We start from the raw sequence: 13,788 nt of genomic DNA, 5'->3' as shown, positions 1-13,788 counted from the left end.
TTCGTACAATGGAAGCTGGGCCCAGCAAATGGGGGCGTTTTTTGTTTTTTGTTGTTGTTTTATTTTTTTTGGACGGACCGCTGGGAGGGAAACCTCAGGAATTCAACGCCTAATTTCAGGACCGTCATGGGAAGGACTCTGTCCTTAGTTTACGGTGTTTAGCACTTTTGCACCACAAGGAAAAGGCCGGACGGTGAACACGCTTGTCCGCAAAGCTGAGCTCAGCAGTACGGCCAGTACGGCCGTAGGAGGCATCCCTCTGGGTAGTCCGCGCAAATCCAGGTTTTGATTGCATGATTTATCTATTTTTTCTCTTTCAGAAATATGGGAAAGAATACATGCAGTATGAAGTGTGTAGAAACTGAGGAATGCAGTAAAGAGAAGTGTGTCTGTGTGTAAGAGGTGCTGTGGGTGGTGTATAACCAAGAGTGATGGACAGAGATGTGTTAAAATGTGGACAGAAGAAGAAGAGAGGGAAAGTGTTGATAAGTAGTGATGAAAATGATGTTAAATATGTCTTAGTGTGTTTGTACAGGTGGCTACTGTTGTGGAAATTTATTAACAAAGCCTGCAGACACGATGAGCAGTTAAATGGTGATAGCGGCTTGTCCGTCTCTTTTAGTTGAGCTACCTTAATAAAACTATTTATTTGAACCCTTTTGCCTCCTTGACTCCTTTTTCTGACCCGGACACTTTTTGTTACTTTCCCCTCACCACCTAGACCCCTCAGGGGAATGTAACAAAGATCTAAACTTATTCTATGCTAGATTCGATACAGCAAACACCATGAGACGGGACAGTGTGTGCACCGCGGATGACGTCAGTGCGCACACTGTGTCTGAGGAGGATGTGTGGATGTGCTTCAGGAAGGTGAACGCGCGCAAAGCTACTGGTCCGGACGGGATTCCCGGCCGCGTCCTCAAGTCATGCGCGGCTCAGCTGGCTGGAGTGTTCACGCACATCTTCAACCTTTCCCTCTCTCTGTCTGTAGTCCCAGCCTGCTTCAAAATGGCCACCATCGTCCCTGTACCCAAATCCTCCACCATCTCCTCATTGAACGACTGGCGACCTGTAGCCCTGACCCCCATCGTGAGCAAATGCTTCGAGAAGCTGGTCAGGGACTTCATCTGCTCTGCACTACCCGACTCACTGGACCCTCTACAGTTTGCATACCGCCACAACAGGTCCACTGATGATGCCATAGCCCTGACACTACATACTGCCCTGTCACACCTGGAGAAGAGAGACACGTATGTGAGAATGCTGTTTGTAGATTACAGCTCAGCATTCAATACCATTGTCAGGAAATCTGGTGTATCATATTTGTAGCTGGGATGCTTGTTCAGGGTTAGGTATGAGGCAAATATAATAAATAAATAATAAATAAACGGCTTATGGTTGAGAAATGAACATTCAATGCACGGGCGACAGATCTGGTTGACATTCCTGCTGTCAGCATGCCAATTGCACGCTCCCTCATTGCTTGTGGCATCTGTGGCATTTTGCTGTGAGACAAAACTGCACATTCCAGGGTGGCCTTTTGTTGTGGGCAGTCTGAGGTACACCTGTGCACTACTCATGATGTCAGATCAGCATCCTGATGTGGCACACCTGTGAGGTGGGATGGATTATCTCAATATAGCAGATGTGCCCACTACCACACATTTGGACTGATTTGTGACCACTGTTTGGGAGGGATGGTTATATTGTGTATCTGGAATGAATTTTAGGTCTCTACGTCCATCCCATGGGGAATGGGAGCAGTAACAAAGGTGTTGCGTTTATATTTTTGTTGAGTGTATGTTAAAAAAAAACCCAGAAAAACTGGAAATATACACAACAATAAGAGTAACAGATAAAAGTTAAGAGCATGTAGAGGTTTAAAGATAAGGACTTTTACACAGGTGAGTTTTGAGGGTGGACTTAAAAAGAAAAGTGACTAAAAGCCCCCCATTGTAATAAGACAAGCGGAAAGAACAGAGAGAGAGAAAGAAAAGATGAAGATCTGAGGCACTGAGATGGGAAGTTCATCTGTACTAAATCAGAAAGGTATGGTGGAGAGAGACAGAATGAATAGCCTTAAATGTATAAAGGATTATTTTAGAATAAATGCGAAATTTAACTGGGAACCAGTGAAGCTGCTTCAGGATTGGGGAGATGTGGTGGGTAGAGGAAGTCCTAGTAATAATACAGGCAGCAGAGCTCTGGACACGTTGGAGCTTGTTGATGGATTTTTTTTGTAAGGCCAAATAATAGTGAATTACAGTAGTCAGTTTGAGAGATGACGAGATTATGGACGAGAATGGCAGTGTCATGAGGAGTGAGGAAGGGGCGGAGGCAATTGATGTTATGGAGTTGAAAATATGCTGCACGTGTGACATTATTGATATGTGAATTTAAGGATAATGTGCTATCAACAATGACACCCAAGCTTTTCACAGAGGGAGAGATAGGTATCAACGAATTATTGATAGTGAGAGAAAAAACGTTAATTCTGGACAGCAATAGTTTAGTGCCAACCAGGAGAAGTAACACACCCTCTGAAACACCCTCGCTGCTGGAAGGAGCGCTTTCGCAGATCATTCATCCCAACAGCAGTTAGACTCTATAACTCCTCAATCACAATGTCATAAGTCACTGGACATGTATATTTAGTGTGTATGTGTGTGTGTGTGTGCATGTCTATACATAGGAATAGTAGTGGTAGAACAGTTATGTTAAGCTATACAGTTTATGTCTTGCATATTTCCAACCATATCCATAAACTCATAGTGTCAGAGCTCTAGACTAACTTTTTGACATGGGCGCACCGGTGCGCCTAACTTTAAAAATTTAGGCGCACCGGCACAAAAGTTAGGCGCACTCAAATTTTTCAACCGCATCGCTTAACACCGCAGTTTTACATGTGCACTTTCTTTGGGGGGGAAGTCCATACAGACAATATTCATTTGTAAATGATTAACTAACAAACTTGTGCTTAAAGTGCTTTGTCAATATTGTAGAAAATGTTAAACTTAATCATCACATCGGCTCCTCTGACGACCTGTTTGCTGCTGTCTGCTGCTGAAAGGCAGTGGGGAGAGGGGACACTTGGGCAGTGCATTTATTGCAGCATATAATGTGTTTCCTGGATACACTGCTGCTTTTTCAGCATTCAAAGATTGATGGCACCGTGTCAGAGCTGGCTATGAATTTCAGACAGATCAGGCCTTAAAGAAAAGTTATCAATAGTTCTTAATATCATCCCAGGGCACATTCACTAGAACCTGTGTCAGCCATAGTACGGAGTCCTTGCTGTTGGTGATGTCCTTAAGGTGAGTGTATTATATTTTATATTTATTTCATATTGTTATCCGGCAATTCGGCAGTTATTTATTCAGACCTATATTGTTACTATGTTCTAAATGGTATCTGCTGATGTTTCAAATGTTGTATCCTCATGTTGTTACTACACGTTGTTTTGTTGTGCTAATATGTAGCCGTAAACTCATTTTTAACTGTAGAGCAAGGCTGAAGGCTACTAATAAACGAGGTATGTTCAACATAAAACCTTAGTTCTCTGTGTCACGAAGGTGTCTCTCTTTTACCCTGGCCACAACACCATACTAGCTGGAGCATAATAACAGTTTTAGATGGAAAGCATCTTAAAATTGCCTCTTTTTTTTTTTTTGCTGAACATCTCCTTGAAAGTAGCATCATGTGAGTCACACTTGTTAAGGTAATACATGCTAAATGAGCCGTAGCTTTCAATGCATCACCGGATGAAGCCTTGCAGTTACAGTAGCTCACTGCGGGTATCATGTTGCCAAGGGAACTAATAAAGCATACAGTGATCGGAATGATTTTGTATTGATGCAGGTTGTCATTGCTCATGCTGAACTACTTAAACTCCAAGTAGACAATTGCTCCATTCCTCATTACCATAGATAATATCAAAGTAATAAAACAATCATTATCAAATTCTGATTTGCCATAGATAAAGTGATTTTATAGGTAGGCTATCATGTAAAAATCTGCTACATAAAATTTATAACCGAGTGTAAAATACTAATTTCATTTTCATGTGGTTTAGAGGTCAGCTATGGATACTCGGCTGCGAGAATTCTTAACAGAGCGTAAAGTTGAAGAAGATGTGATCAAGAAACTTGAAGATGAGAATGTAAGCCACTGCAGCTGTTGCTGTGTGCGTGCGTGTGTGTCTGTGTGTTTGTTTTTGAACGGAGAGCAGCAATCCACAATTTACTATGCACATTCTAAAAAAATTTATTGAATTTCATATTTGTGTTTAATCAGTGACATTAATTAATGACGTGATATGTTTAAAGAGTAATTTAAAAAGTAATTTTTGTTCATCTTATGTTGGACAAATGTGTACCACATTACCAAAAGTATCTGTTATCAAAAGTAGATAGCAAAAAACAACTCTAAAATATGCAGTTGTATGTATTCATTGTTTTTTTTAATATTGACAATTTTATTAATTTGTTATTTATATTTTTCAGATTGATGAAACTGTCATTCCCTTAATGACAGACAGTGACCTGGCAAAGTACATCCCCAAAGTTGGCGATAGAGTCTCCACTGTGGCCTTCTGCCATCCAGGAAAGAATCTATACTCTCAAGGCTACGACAAAGACTGACAGGAGCTGAGGGAATGCCTCCTAAAAAGAAATTGTCTCAGTGGGCAGAAAATACAAATGCAAAACGAACAGTTAGACGAATTGAGGTTGGCTGGATGGATTTTGATGAGGAGAAGGGTGGGTTCAAACAGGTGAAGTCTGTAAGTGGTGGTGGAACAAGGCATTTATCTGTAGATAAAAATGAAACAGTGTCAAATATCAAACTTATGGCTGAAAATCTGTTTTTCCCCAATGGCACCTCAAAAAAAAAAAAAAGTCTTTCACACTATTCAACTCATATTGAGAGCTCACAGATGCGTGTGGATGCTTCCTCTGTTGGTGGAAAACATAAATTCAGAACCATCAAACTTTGTAATTAATGATGGAGCTTCCATAAGTGGATATTTGGAACTGAATGACACATTACCATGGGATGGTCTGCCAAATGTAGGTGAAAGTGAAGATTCTGATGCAGTTGTTATTATTAGTGGGGATAACAGGGTGGATATTAGTGTGGTTGAACTAAACCCTGAAACACTGTTTACAGAAAAAGAGTCTGATCCACCTCATCACACATTGTCTCTCTCACCGGGGCTGACAGGAGAGGCCAATATTCCTGACCAAGCACCCCCTGAACCAAATTCAAATTCAAATTCAAATTTTATTTGTCACGTACACAGTCATACACAGTACGATATGTAGTGAAATGCTTGGACAACTGCTCGTGACCTAAAGAGAACAAAAAAGGAAAGGCTATGAATAAGATAGGAAATAAATATGAAAAATTAAAAAGGGTAAATTTAACTAGGAAGGAATAAAATATAAATTAAGGTTAAAAATGAAATAACTGTACAACACAAATTAGAATGAAGGGTAAACTTAACTGGGAAGAATAAGATAAAATATATAAATTAAAGTTGAAAATAAAATAACTGTACAACAAAATACACAATACACAATATAGAACTATATAAGAATGTATGAAGAAATCTAAATATAAATAAATATATACACAATAACAGCAGCTGTACAAGTATTAACTGGAAATGAAGAATATAGTGACCAGTGTTGTGCAAAAACAATGTCCAGAAAGTCCAGTGTGTGTGTAAGAACCATATGTGTGGGTCAGTACTGTGTGGTGGTGTGATTGAGAGACCGTATCGCCTGCGGGAAGAAGCTCCTCCTCAGTCTCTCTGTGTTGGTCTTCAGGGAGCGGAATCGCTTTCCTGACCTCAGCAGAGAGAACAGTCTGTTGTTGGGATGGCTGAGGTCCTTCACGATCTTCCTGGCCTTGGTCCAGCACCGCCTGCTGTAGATTGAGTGCAGGTCAGGGAGCTCGGAGCGGATGGTGCGCTCAGCTGATCGCACAACCCTCTGTAGAGCTCGTCTGTCCTGCATGGTGCTGTTCCCGAACCAGGTTAAGATGTTTCCCGCCAGGATGCTCTCTATGGTGCACGAGTAAAAGTTCCTGAGCACCTTGGAGGGCAGTTGGAAGTCTCTCAAGCGTCTGAGGTGGTAGAGACGCTGTCGGGCCTTTTTCACCACGGTGTTGATGTGACAGGACCATGACAGGTCCTGCGTGATGTGAACTCCGAGGTATTTGAAGCTGTCCACTCTCTCCACTGGGCACTCGTTGATGACGGGGGTCTGGTAGTTCCTCTCCTGCTTAGTGCTGAAGTCCACTATCAGCTCCTTTGTCTTACTGACGTTTAGAAGGAGGTTGTTCCTCTGGCACCAGTTCTCCAGATTCCTAATCTCCTTCACGTAGGCCGTCTCGTTGTTATCAGAGATCAGGCCCACCACGACGGTGTCGTCAGCAAACTTGATGATGGTGGTGGAGCTGGTAGTGGCCACACAGTCATATGTGTACAAAGAGTACAGCAGGGGGCTCAGAACACACCCCTGGGGGGCTCCAGTGCTGAGAGTGGTGGAGGCTGAGACATGTCCGCCCATCCTTACTGCCTGTGGTCTGCCAGTTAGGAAGTTGGAGATCCACTGACACATAGATGAGCTGAGTCCCAGATGCTCCAGCTTGGTGGTGAGTGTGGAGGGAATTATGGTGTTAAATGCAGAGCTATAGTCTATGAAGAGCATTTTAACATAATTCCCCCTTCTAGTGTCCAAGTGAGTGAGTGATGTGTGGAGGAGATGAGAGATGGCATCGTCTGTGGAACGATTTGGACGGTAAGCGAACTGTAGTGGGTCCAGTGTGTCTGGTAGTGAAGAAATGATGAAGTCTCTGACCAGGCGTTCAAAGCACTTCATCACTACTGAGGTGAGGGCTACAGGGCGATAGTCATTGAGAGAAGCAGGGTGGGGTTTCTTCGGGACAGGAACAATGATGGACTCTTTGAAGCATGTGGGGATCACCGACTGAGATAAAGAGATGTTGAATATCTCAGTGAACACAGGAGCTAGCTGGTATGCGCAGTCTCTTAGGATACGACCTGGGATGCCGTCTGGTCCTGCTGCTTTCCTGGTGTTCACTCTTTTGAAGGCTCTCCTTACTTCATGCTCGGAGATGACGAGCACGTTTCCGGTGCTGGCAGTATCTTCCTGTCTGCAGCCGTTAGCGCCGCTAACACTAGCATTGTTGGAGACCTTAGCTGCAGCCTCGAAGCGAGCATAGAAAGTGTTCAGCTCGTCTGCCAGAGTCACGGCCGCGTTCGTCATACCGGTTGTTGGTGTTTTATAGTCCGTTATTGTCCTTAGTCCCCGCCACAGGCTCCTAGAGTCACTCTGTTGGAGTTGTGACTCTAGTTTCCTCCCGTAGCGCTGCTTCGCCTCTTTCACCGCCCTCCGCACGTTATATGACGCGGCTTTGTACGGGTCCATGTCCCCCGTCTTGAGTCCCGTGTTGTAGGCAGCGGTGCGGGATCTCAGAGCGTCGCGGATGGTTTTATCCACCCACGGCTTCTGGTTGGGAAACGTTGTGATAGTCTTTGTCTCCACGGTATCATCCGCTAGTTTCCCGATGAATCCCACAACCGCTTCCGTAAACACGTTGACGTCATCGTCGGAGCTGTTTCTGAACATGCCCCAGTCTGCGTCATCGAGTGCGTCTTGTAACGCGGCCACCGATTGATCCGTCCAGCCACCGATTGATCCGATCTTGTCCCGTAATACTGACTGTTAGAAGAGGTCATTGTCTTACTGATTTGATCAGTGCCTTTAAGGACTCAAACATTATTTCATCTGAGGTCAATATCAAAATGTTGTTACCAAATGGAGAGCTTGAACAGGGGGAAGGAAGTGGTGTTTTGCAGGACTGCCTGACAGAATTTTGGATGGATTTCTATGACAGCTGCACATTGGGAGTTGAGGTGAAAGTCCCATTCATCCGGCATGACTTTCAGTGTGAAGAATGGCAGGCTATAGCTAGAGTGTTTGTTGTAGGGTGGAAACAAGCTGGTTACTTCCCAGTGAAGCTTGCAATACCCTTTCTGGAGGAGATATTGTACGGCTCGACAACCAGTAGTTTAAAAGATTCCTTTCTTTTGTACGTCTCACAGTGAAGGAGCTTCTAATCTTTCCAGAGGAGATGACAGCTGCCCAGTCAACAGTTTCTCGTTACCTGAAAAGGTACATTGGAGAAATTGATTTCAATTATCTTCAGCTTTTCCTGTGGTTCTTTACAGGATCCAATCTGTTGGATAAAGCCATACTAATTGAGTTCATAGAAACTGTTAGGATGCCTGGGTCATCGACCCAGGGTTTTTGAGTTTACGATATTATTTATACTGTCTAGTTTTTGTTTTCTTTGAGTTCTGTCTTATGGCTTAGGTCTGTCTTCTTTAGTTGCTCTGTCTCCCCTATCACCTGCATCCCCTTGTCTAGTTCGCGTCTATGTGTATCTTAAGTTCCTATATCCCCGTGTTCAGTCAGTGTTTTGTGTCTGCCCTGGTCCCACGTCTCTGTTCCCTTTGTAGTGCCTGCATATGAGCCTGTGTCTTTGTTCAGTCTGTGTTATGCGTTTCCTGTTTTACTTTGAAGGTCTGTGTCTTATCTCAGTGTGTTCAGTTTACGCTTCTTTGGTCTCGTTAGGCCTGATTTGCCCCAGCTGTGTTTCCCTCCTGTTACCCATTCCCTGATTGCTCCCTCTGTGTATTTAAGCCCAGTGTTTCTCTGTGTCTGTGTTGCGATCTACCTTTTTCCTAGCTGTGTGTTCTGTCATTCCTCCAGTTTAAGTTTGTTTTGAGTTTTTTCAGTTATGTTATATTTTGAGTATTAAATTAAAGCCTTTTTTGAGTTCACGTCTGTCTCCGGTAGTGATGGGCAGATGAAGCCCCATGAAGCACTGAAGCTTTTCATCCAATTGGTTCACCCCAACGCGAAGCTTCATGAAGCTTCATTTGCTCTAGCAGGACACCTACTGGACGTAAAAATAATAGCTGGCATGAATTTGAAGAGTGTGGCATTTTGCACACAGCCTGTAAATGTCAACAACAAAAGGAGTGTGTAAAACATGTATATTGTAGTGATGGCAGTATACTGTGTATATTTATAGTGGCAGTATGGGAAATGATTATTTGGAAATACTTAAAGTGGAAATGATCATTTACTGTGAGGTGAGGTGTGGTTGGGGTGTGGACAGTGGTTGTGCTTTTGTAACGTTGAGGTATGGACAGCTACACACTGAGGCTTTGAGCCTCAGTCCTGCCTGTTCACATTTTATTCTGTAAAAACTAAATTTTCACTGCTTTTACGACCTTTTTAGTGGGGAGAACATAGCTAGGATTTAATGATTTAACAAATCTTTTGAATCCTTTGTCCTCCACAATGCTAAATGGCTGGGAGTCCTCAATCACCATGCTGACCAGGTCTTCATCTATTTGAGATTGTTCTCCTGAGGAAAGACAATAAAGATAAAGCACAAATATAAATATCACACACGTAACTTATAACAGTTGTATAATATTGTTATATCATTTAGTAACATTACTGCATCCTATATTATCATTGCATTTGATGGCTCACCTGGTCTTGCTCCACAATCAGTGTTCCCCCTTATTCTCATGCAAAGCTCTGTAGTGCCTAAGCATGGATGAGGTGTTGTTGTTATATCCCAGCTCCCTGGCACATAGCAAACACTTCACCTTGTACAAAAGTCAAGACAGCTCAACATAAATTGTATTGCACCATCAGTATCATGGAAATACATCTTCTGTAGAAATTTACATACCTTGTTGGGAGGAATAAGATCAAAATGTTCCCACACAGGGGAGGACATCCTCCTCTTCTTAGCTGGCTCCATTCTCTCCTGACTTTCTCTCCTCACTCTCATAAACCTCCAAACGGTCTCCAAACTCTCACTAACAACTCTCCATCAAACACCCACATTTTTGAATGTAGTCTGAGGGGTTTATATCGCTGTCATATCTCGCGGCAAAGTTCGAACCACTTCATGAACCAGTCACGTGGTACAGCCGGGCAGCGAGGCTTCGGACGTCATCATTTTCAGCTCCTCCCATAAATGAAGCAAGCCTCGATACGCGCTTCGCGGAAACGCCCCCTCCATTACTCGACACACGCTCCGAAGCCTCGATACAGAACGTCCCATCACTAGTCTCCGGAGTCTGCACCTTGGGTCCTGTTCCTGCCTGCACACAGCCACACCTAACAGAAGATCGCGACCAGAACATGGACCCAGCAGACTCCGTGTTGTATCAGCGACCCGCAGTTTCTGCCTTCCTCAAGGAGATCGTGAGGGAGGAAGCTGAGCATGCCCAGGAGCTCCAGTCACCCTTCTATGGGTCACGTTTGGCTTTGGGAGGGCCCCGCAGCCTCCAAACTGCCATGGCTACGGCCGAGCCAGCGTCTATGCCTCGGGCGATCAGGTTGAGCACGAGCTCCTTCTCTCCAGTCGCTACACCTCCGCCTTCACCCCTGGGTTACCAGTCCGACAAGAGAGTTAAGCGGCGGAGGAAGAAAGATTATGTGACACCGGACGTTAGACTCACTCCGCTGCAGTCCTTCGCTCTGTTTTTGGGTCTGCCACGTTCTGAGCTTCACAAACTCTCTGCTTCCTCATCGCAGCCCGGTCCTTTGGAGGATTCTCAGCCCAGTTCGCCACCTCCCACTTCCCGGAGGAGGCGACGCTCACACCGTCACCACTCTTTTTCTGCGGAGCAACTCCCGGTGGTGAGTTGTGATTGCTGTCGTTCCTCGGAGCTGGAAAAAAACAATCATATGAACACTGCTAAGACTGAGACTATTAAGCCTGTTAGACGTGGTGGTGGTGGTAGGAAGTTAAAAAACATTTTAGAGGAGTCTGTGTTTGCTGAGCCTGCTCCTTCGCACCATTGTGTTCCTGCTCCCAGGGCAGCTCGGGCCCAGCATTCCCCTGCACCTGTTTCAGTGCTTCAGGTGAGGGAGGCTGAGGTCCAGCTGGTCCCTGCTCAGGTGTCTAGGCTGGCTGAGCCTCTGCCTGTCGCTGCACCTGTACCAGCTCCTCGGGTGGAGACAGCAGCTGCCCAGCCGTTGACTGTGCCTGTCCCGGCTCCCAGGGTGAGGATGACCGGGATCCAGTTAGCTCCTGCACCCGTACCTTCTCCTCGGGTGGGAGTGGCTGGTGTCCGGCAGGTACCTGCACATGTTTCTGACCTCGCTGGAGGCTCAGGTGAGCCCGTCCAGCAGTTGTCTGTAGGCTCAGACTACCTAGCCCAACCATCTGCTAATCCACCACCTCACGCACCATTACTAACATCTTTACAACAGTCGATACATATTAGACTTCTCTCCATAGCTCAGACATTAGCTCACCTATCGGCTCAGTCACCTGCTCAGTTACCGCCTCAGTCGTTTGCTCAGCCACCGGTCTCCGCTGGAGGGTCAGAGGGGCCCGTTCAGCCACCGGTCTCCGCTGGAGGGTCCAAGGGGCCCGTTCAGCCACCGGTCTCCGCTGGAGGGTCCAAGGGGCCCGTTCAGCCACCGGTCTCCGCTGGAGGGTCCGAGGGGCCCGTTCAGCCTCACGTCTCCGCTGGAGGGTCCGAGGGGCCCGTTCAGCCTCACGCCTCGTCAGCTGGAGGGCCCGAGGAGCCCATCCAGCCGTCATTAGCCTCTGCCTCTGCTACGCCTGGTCCGGCTTCGGCCTCAGCTTCTGCAGTTCCGTCTGGTCCGGCCTCCGAGTCTGCAGCTCCGCCTGGTCCGGCCTCCGAGTCTGCAGCTCCGCCTGGTCCGGCCTCTGCAGCTCCGCCTGGTCCGGCCTCTGCAGCTCCGCCTGGTCCGGCCTCCGAGTCTGCAGCTCCGCCTGGTCCTGCCTCTGCAGCTCCGCCTGGTCCAGCCTCCGAGTGTTCAGCTTCGTCTGCTCCTGAGGTCTCCATGCTGTCTGTTCCTGCACGTCGTGCACGTCGTGCACGTCCTGCCCGGCCTGCTCATCCTGTCCGGCCTGCTCGTCCTGCACGTCCTGTCCGGCCTGCTCGTCCTGCACGTCCTGTCCGGCCTGCTCGTCCTGCTCGTCCTGCACGTCCTGTCCGGCCTGCACGTCCTGTCCGGCCTGCACATCCTGTCCGGCCGATGACTGGACGTCGTTGCCGTCATGGACAGCCCTCGGAACTACGCCGCCGTCATGGACGGCCCCCTGAACTACTCCTCCACCAGTGCCTCCCGCCCGGCCGGCCTCCTGACCTGCTCGGTCGCCGTCGCTGCCTCCCGCCCGGCCGGCCTCCTGATCTGCTCCGTCGCCACCGGTGCCTTTTGCCTGGCCGGCCTCCTGAACTGTTTTCTGGGCTCTTGGACCATCAGCCTCCGGGCCGCCCCCCTGAACTGCCCGGGATTGGACTATCGTGCTGTCAGCCTCCGGGCCGGCCCCCCTGAACTTTTTTGAGACTATTGCCTGGGCCTCTGCGCCTTTCGTGAGCTCTTTTGTTTGTTTGCTTTTGGACTTTGCCTGGGCCTTGGTGCTGTTGTTTTGGACTTTGTTCCTGTTTTTTGTTCTGTTGCTTTCCGGGCTCCAGTGTTTGCACTTTTTTTGTTTTGTTGTTTCTAGCTCCTTGTTTTGTTTCGAGCCCTCCATCCTGTTTCCCCCGCCGCCCACCCTGGTTGGGTTGTTTTTGTTTTTTTGATTTTGATGTTTTGGTTTGGGCTGTCTGGAAGCCAGCCCTTAAGGGGGGGGGGGGGGGGGGGGGGGGTACTGTTAGGATGCCTGGGTCGTCGACCCAGGGTTTTTGAGTTTATGATATTATTTATACTTTCTAGTTTTTGTTTTCTTTGAGTTCTGTCTTATGGCTTAGGTCTCTGTCTTCTTTAGTTGCTCTGTCTCCCCTATCACCTGCATCCCCTTGTCTAGTTCGCGTCTATGTGTATCTTAAGTTCCTATATCCCCGTGTTCAGTCAGTGTTTGTGTCTGCCCTGTTCCCACGTCTCTGTTCCCTTTGTAGTGCCTGCATGTGAGTCTGTGTCTTTGTTCAGTCTGTGTTATGCATTTCCTGTTTTACTTTGAAGGTCTGTGTCTTATCTCAGTGTGTTCAGTTTACGCTTCTTTGGTCTCGTCAGGCCTGATTTGTCCCAGATTTGTTTCCCTCCTGTTACCCATTCCCTGATTGCTCCCTCTGTGTATTTAAGCCCAGTGTTTCTCTGTGTCTGTGTCGCGATCTACCTTTTTCCTAGCTGTGTGTTCTGTCATTCCTCCAGTTTAAGTTTGTTTTGAGTTTTTTCAGTTATGTTATATTTTGAGTATTAAATTAAAGCCTTTTTTGAGTTCACGTCTGTCTCCGGAGTCTGCACCTTGGGTCCTGTTCCTGCCTGCACACAGCCACACCTAACAAGAAACTACAGATTTCCTCCGCAGACCACAATCCCACACATGTGGATGTGTACTAAAGCTGCCCCTTGGTTATCACAGCTATCCAGACTTTCGCAGTGAATTTAACAGCATTCTCGCAAGCTCTATGTGGGTGATGGATGTGGTGTAGGTCAGCGTTTCCTAACCTTGGTCCTCAAGGCACTCTGCCCTACACGTTTTAGGTTTTCCACCCTAACAGTTCATAGAAACACGGGTGTAGTTAACAGTAACATGAAGGAATGAATGTGAATGTTCAATAGACTGGGTGGTTAAGTTCTCTTAACAGTGTAGCCCGTTGTGGCCTTTTCATGTGCAGCCTTTTTTTTCATCTGGTCAGTTAGTTAGTTTCTCCCCCCAATTAAAATAGTAAACTAAATGGAATGTCGC

General features: G+C 46.6%; 1 protein-coding gene and 1 pseudogene across 3 annotated transcripts in view; both read right to left on the bottom strand.

Moving 5' to 3' along the window:
• LOC147333479 (uncharacterized) overlaps positions 1–13,788 on the bottom strand; it is a 167,981-nt pseudogene that overhangs the window by 11,213 nt on the left and 142,980 nt on the right. The gene's annotated exons all lie outside the window — the stretch shown is intronic.
• On the bottom strand, positions 8,204–12,690 carry LOC147333483 (uncharacterized). Of its 2 annotated transcripts, none has more exons than XM_086266904.1 (2): positions 9,597–12,690; positions 8,204–9,465 (listed from the first exon to the last, which is right to left on the bottom strand). In XM_086266904.1, the coding sequence occupies exon 1, from the start codon at positions 12,631–12,633 to the stop codon at positions 11,689–11,691; it is 945 nt and encodes a 314-aa protein (XP_086123030.1). In that variant the 5' UTR covers positions 12,634–12,690; the 3' UTR covers positions 8,204–9,465; positions 9,597–11,688. The 2 variants fall into 2 exon arrangements, with proteins under 2 accessions (XP_086123030.1, XP_086123038.1); XM_086266912.1 differs by having other exon boundaries at positions 8,204–9,715; positions 9,802–12,690.

The sequence above is a fragment of the Aulonocara sp. 'chitande type north' Nkhata Bay genome, linkage group LG3 (genome assembly GCF_057382095.1).
Source record: "Aulonocara sp. 'chitande type north' Nkhata Bay isolate Kocher_YH1m ecotype deep benthic linkage group LG3, A_spYH_male_GT1.1, whole genome shotgun sequence".
Classification (NCBI taxonomy): domain Eukaryota; kingdom Metazoa; phylum Chordata; class Actinopteri; order Cichliformes; family Cichlidae; genus Aulonocara; species Aulonocara sp. 'chitande type north' Nkhata Bay.
This window is presented reverse-complemented; position numbering and strand designations above follow the sequence as displayed.

Bases quoted from the DNA above. Each gene is read 5' to 3' on its own strand.
- LOC147333483 (XM_086266904.1), bottom strand. From the start codon at position 12,633: ATGGAGGGCTCGAAACAAAACAAGGAGCTAGAAACAACAAAACAAAAA.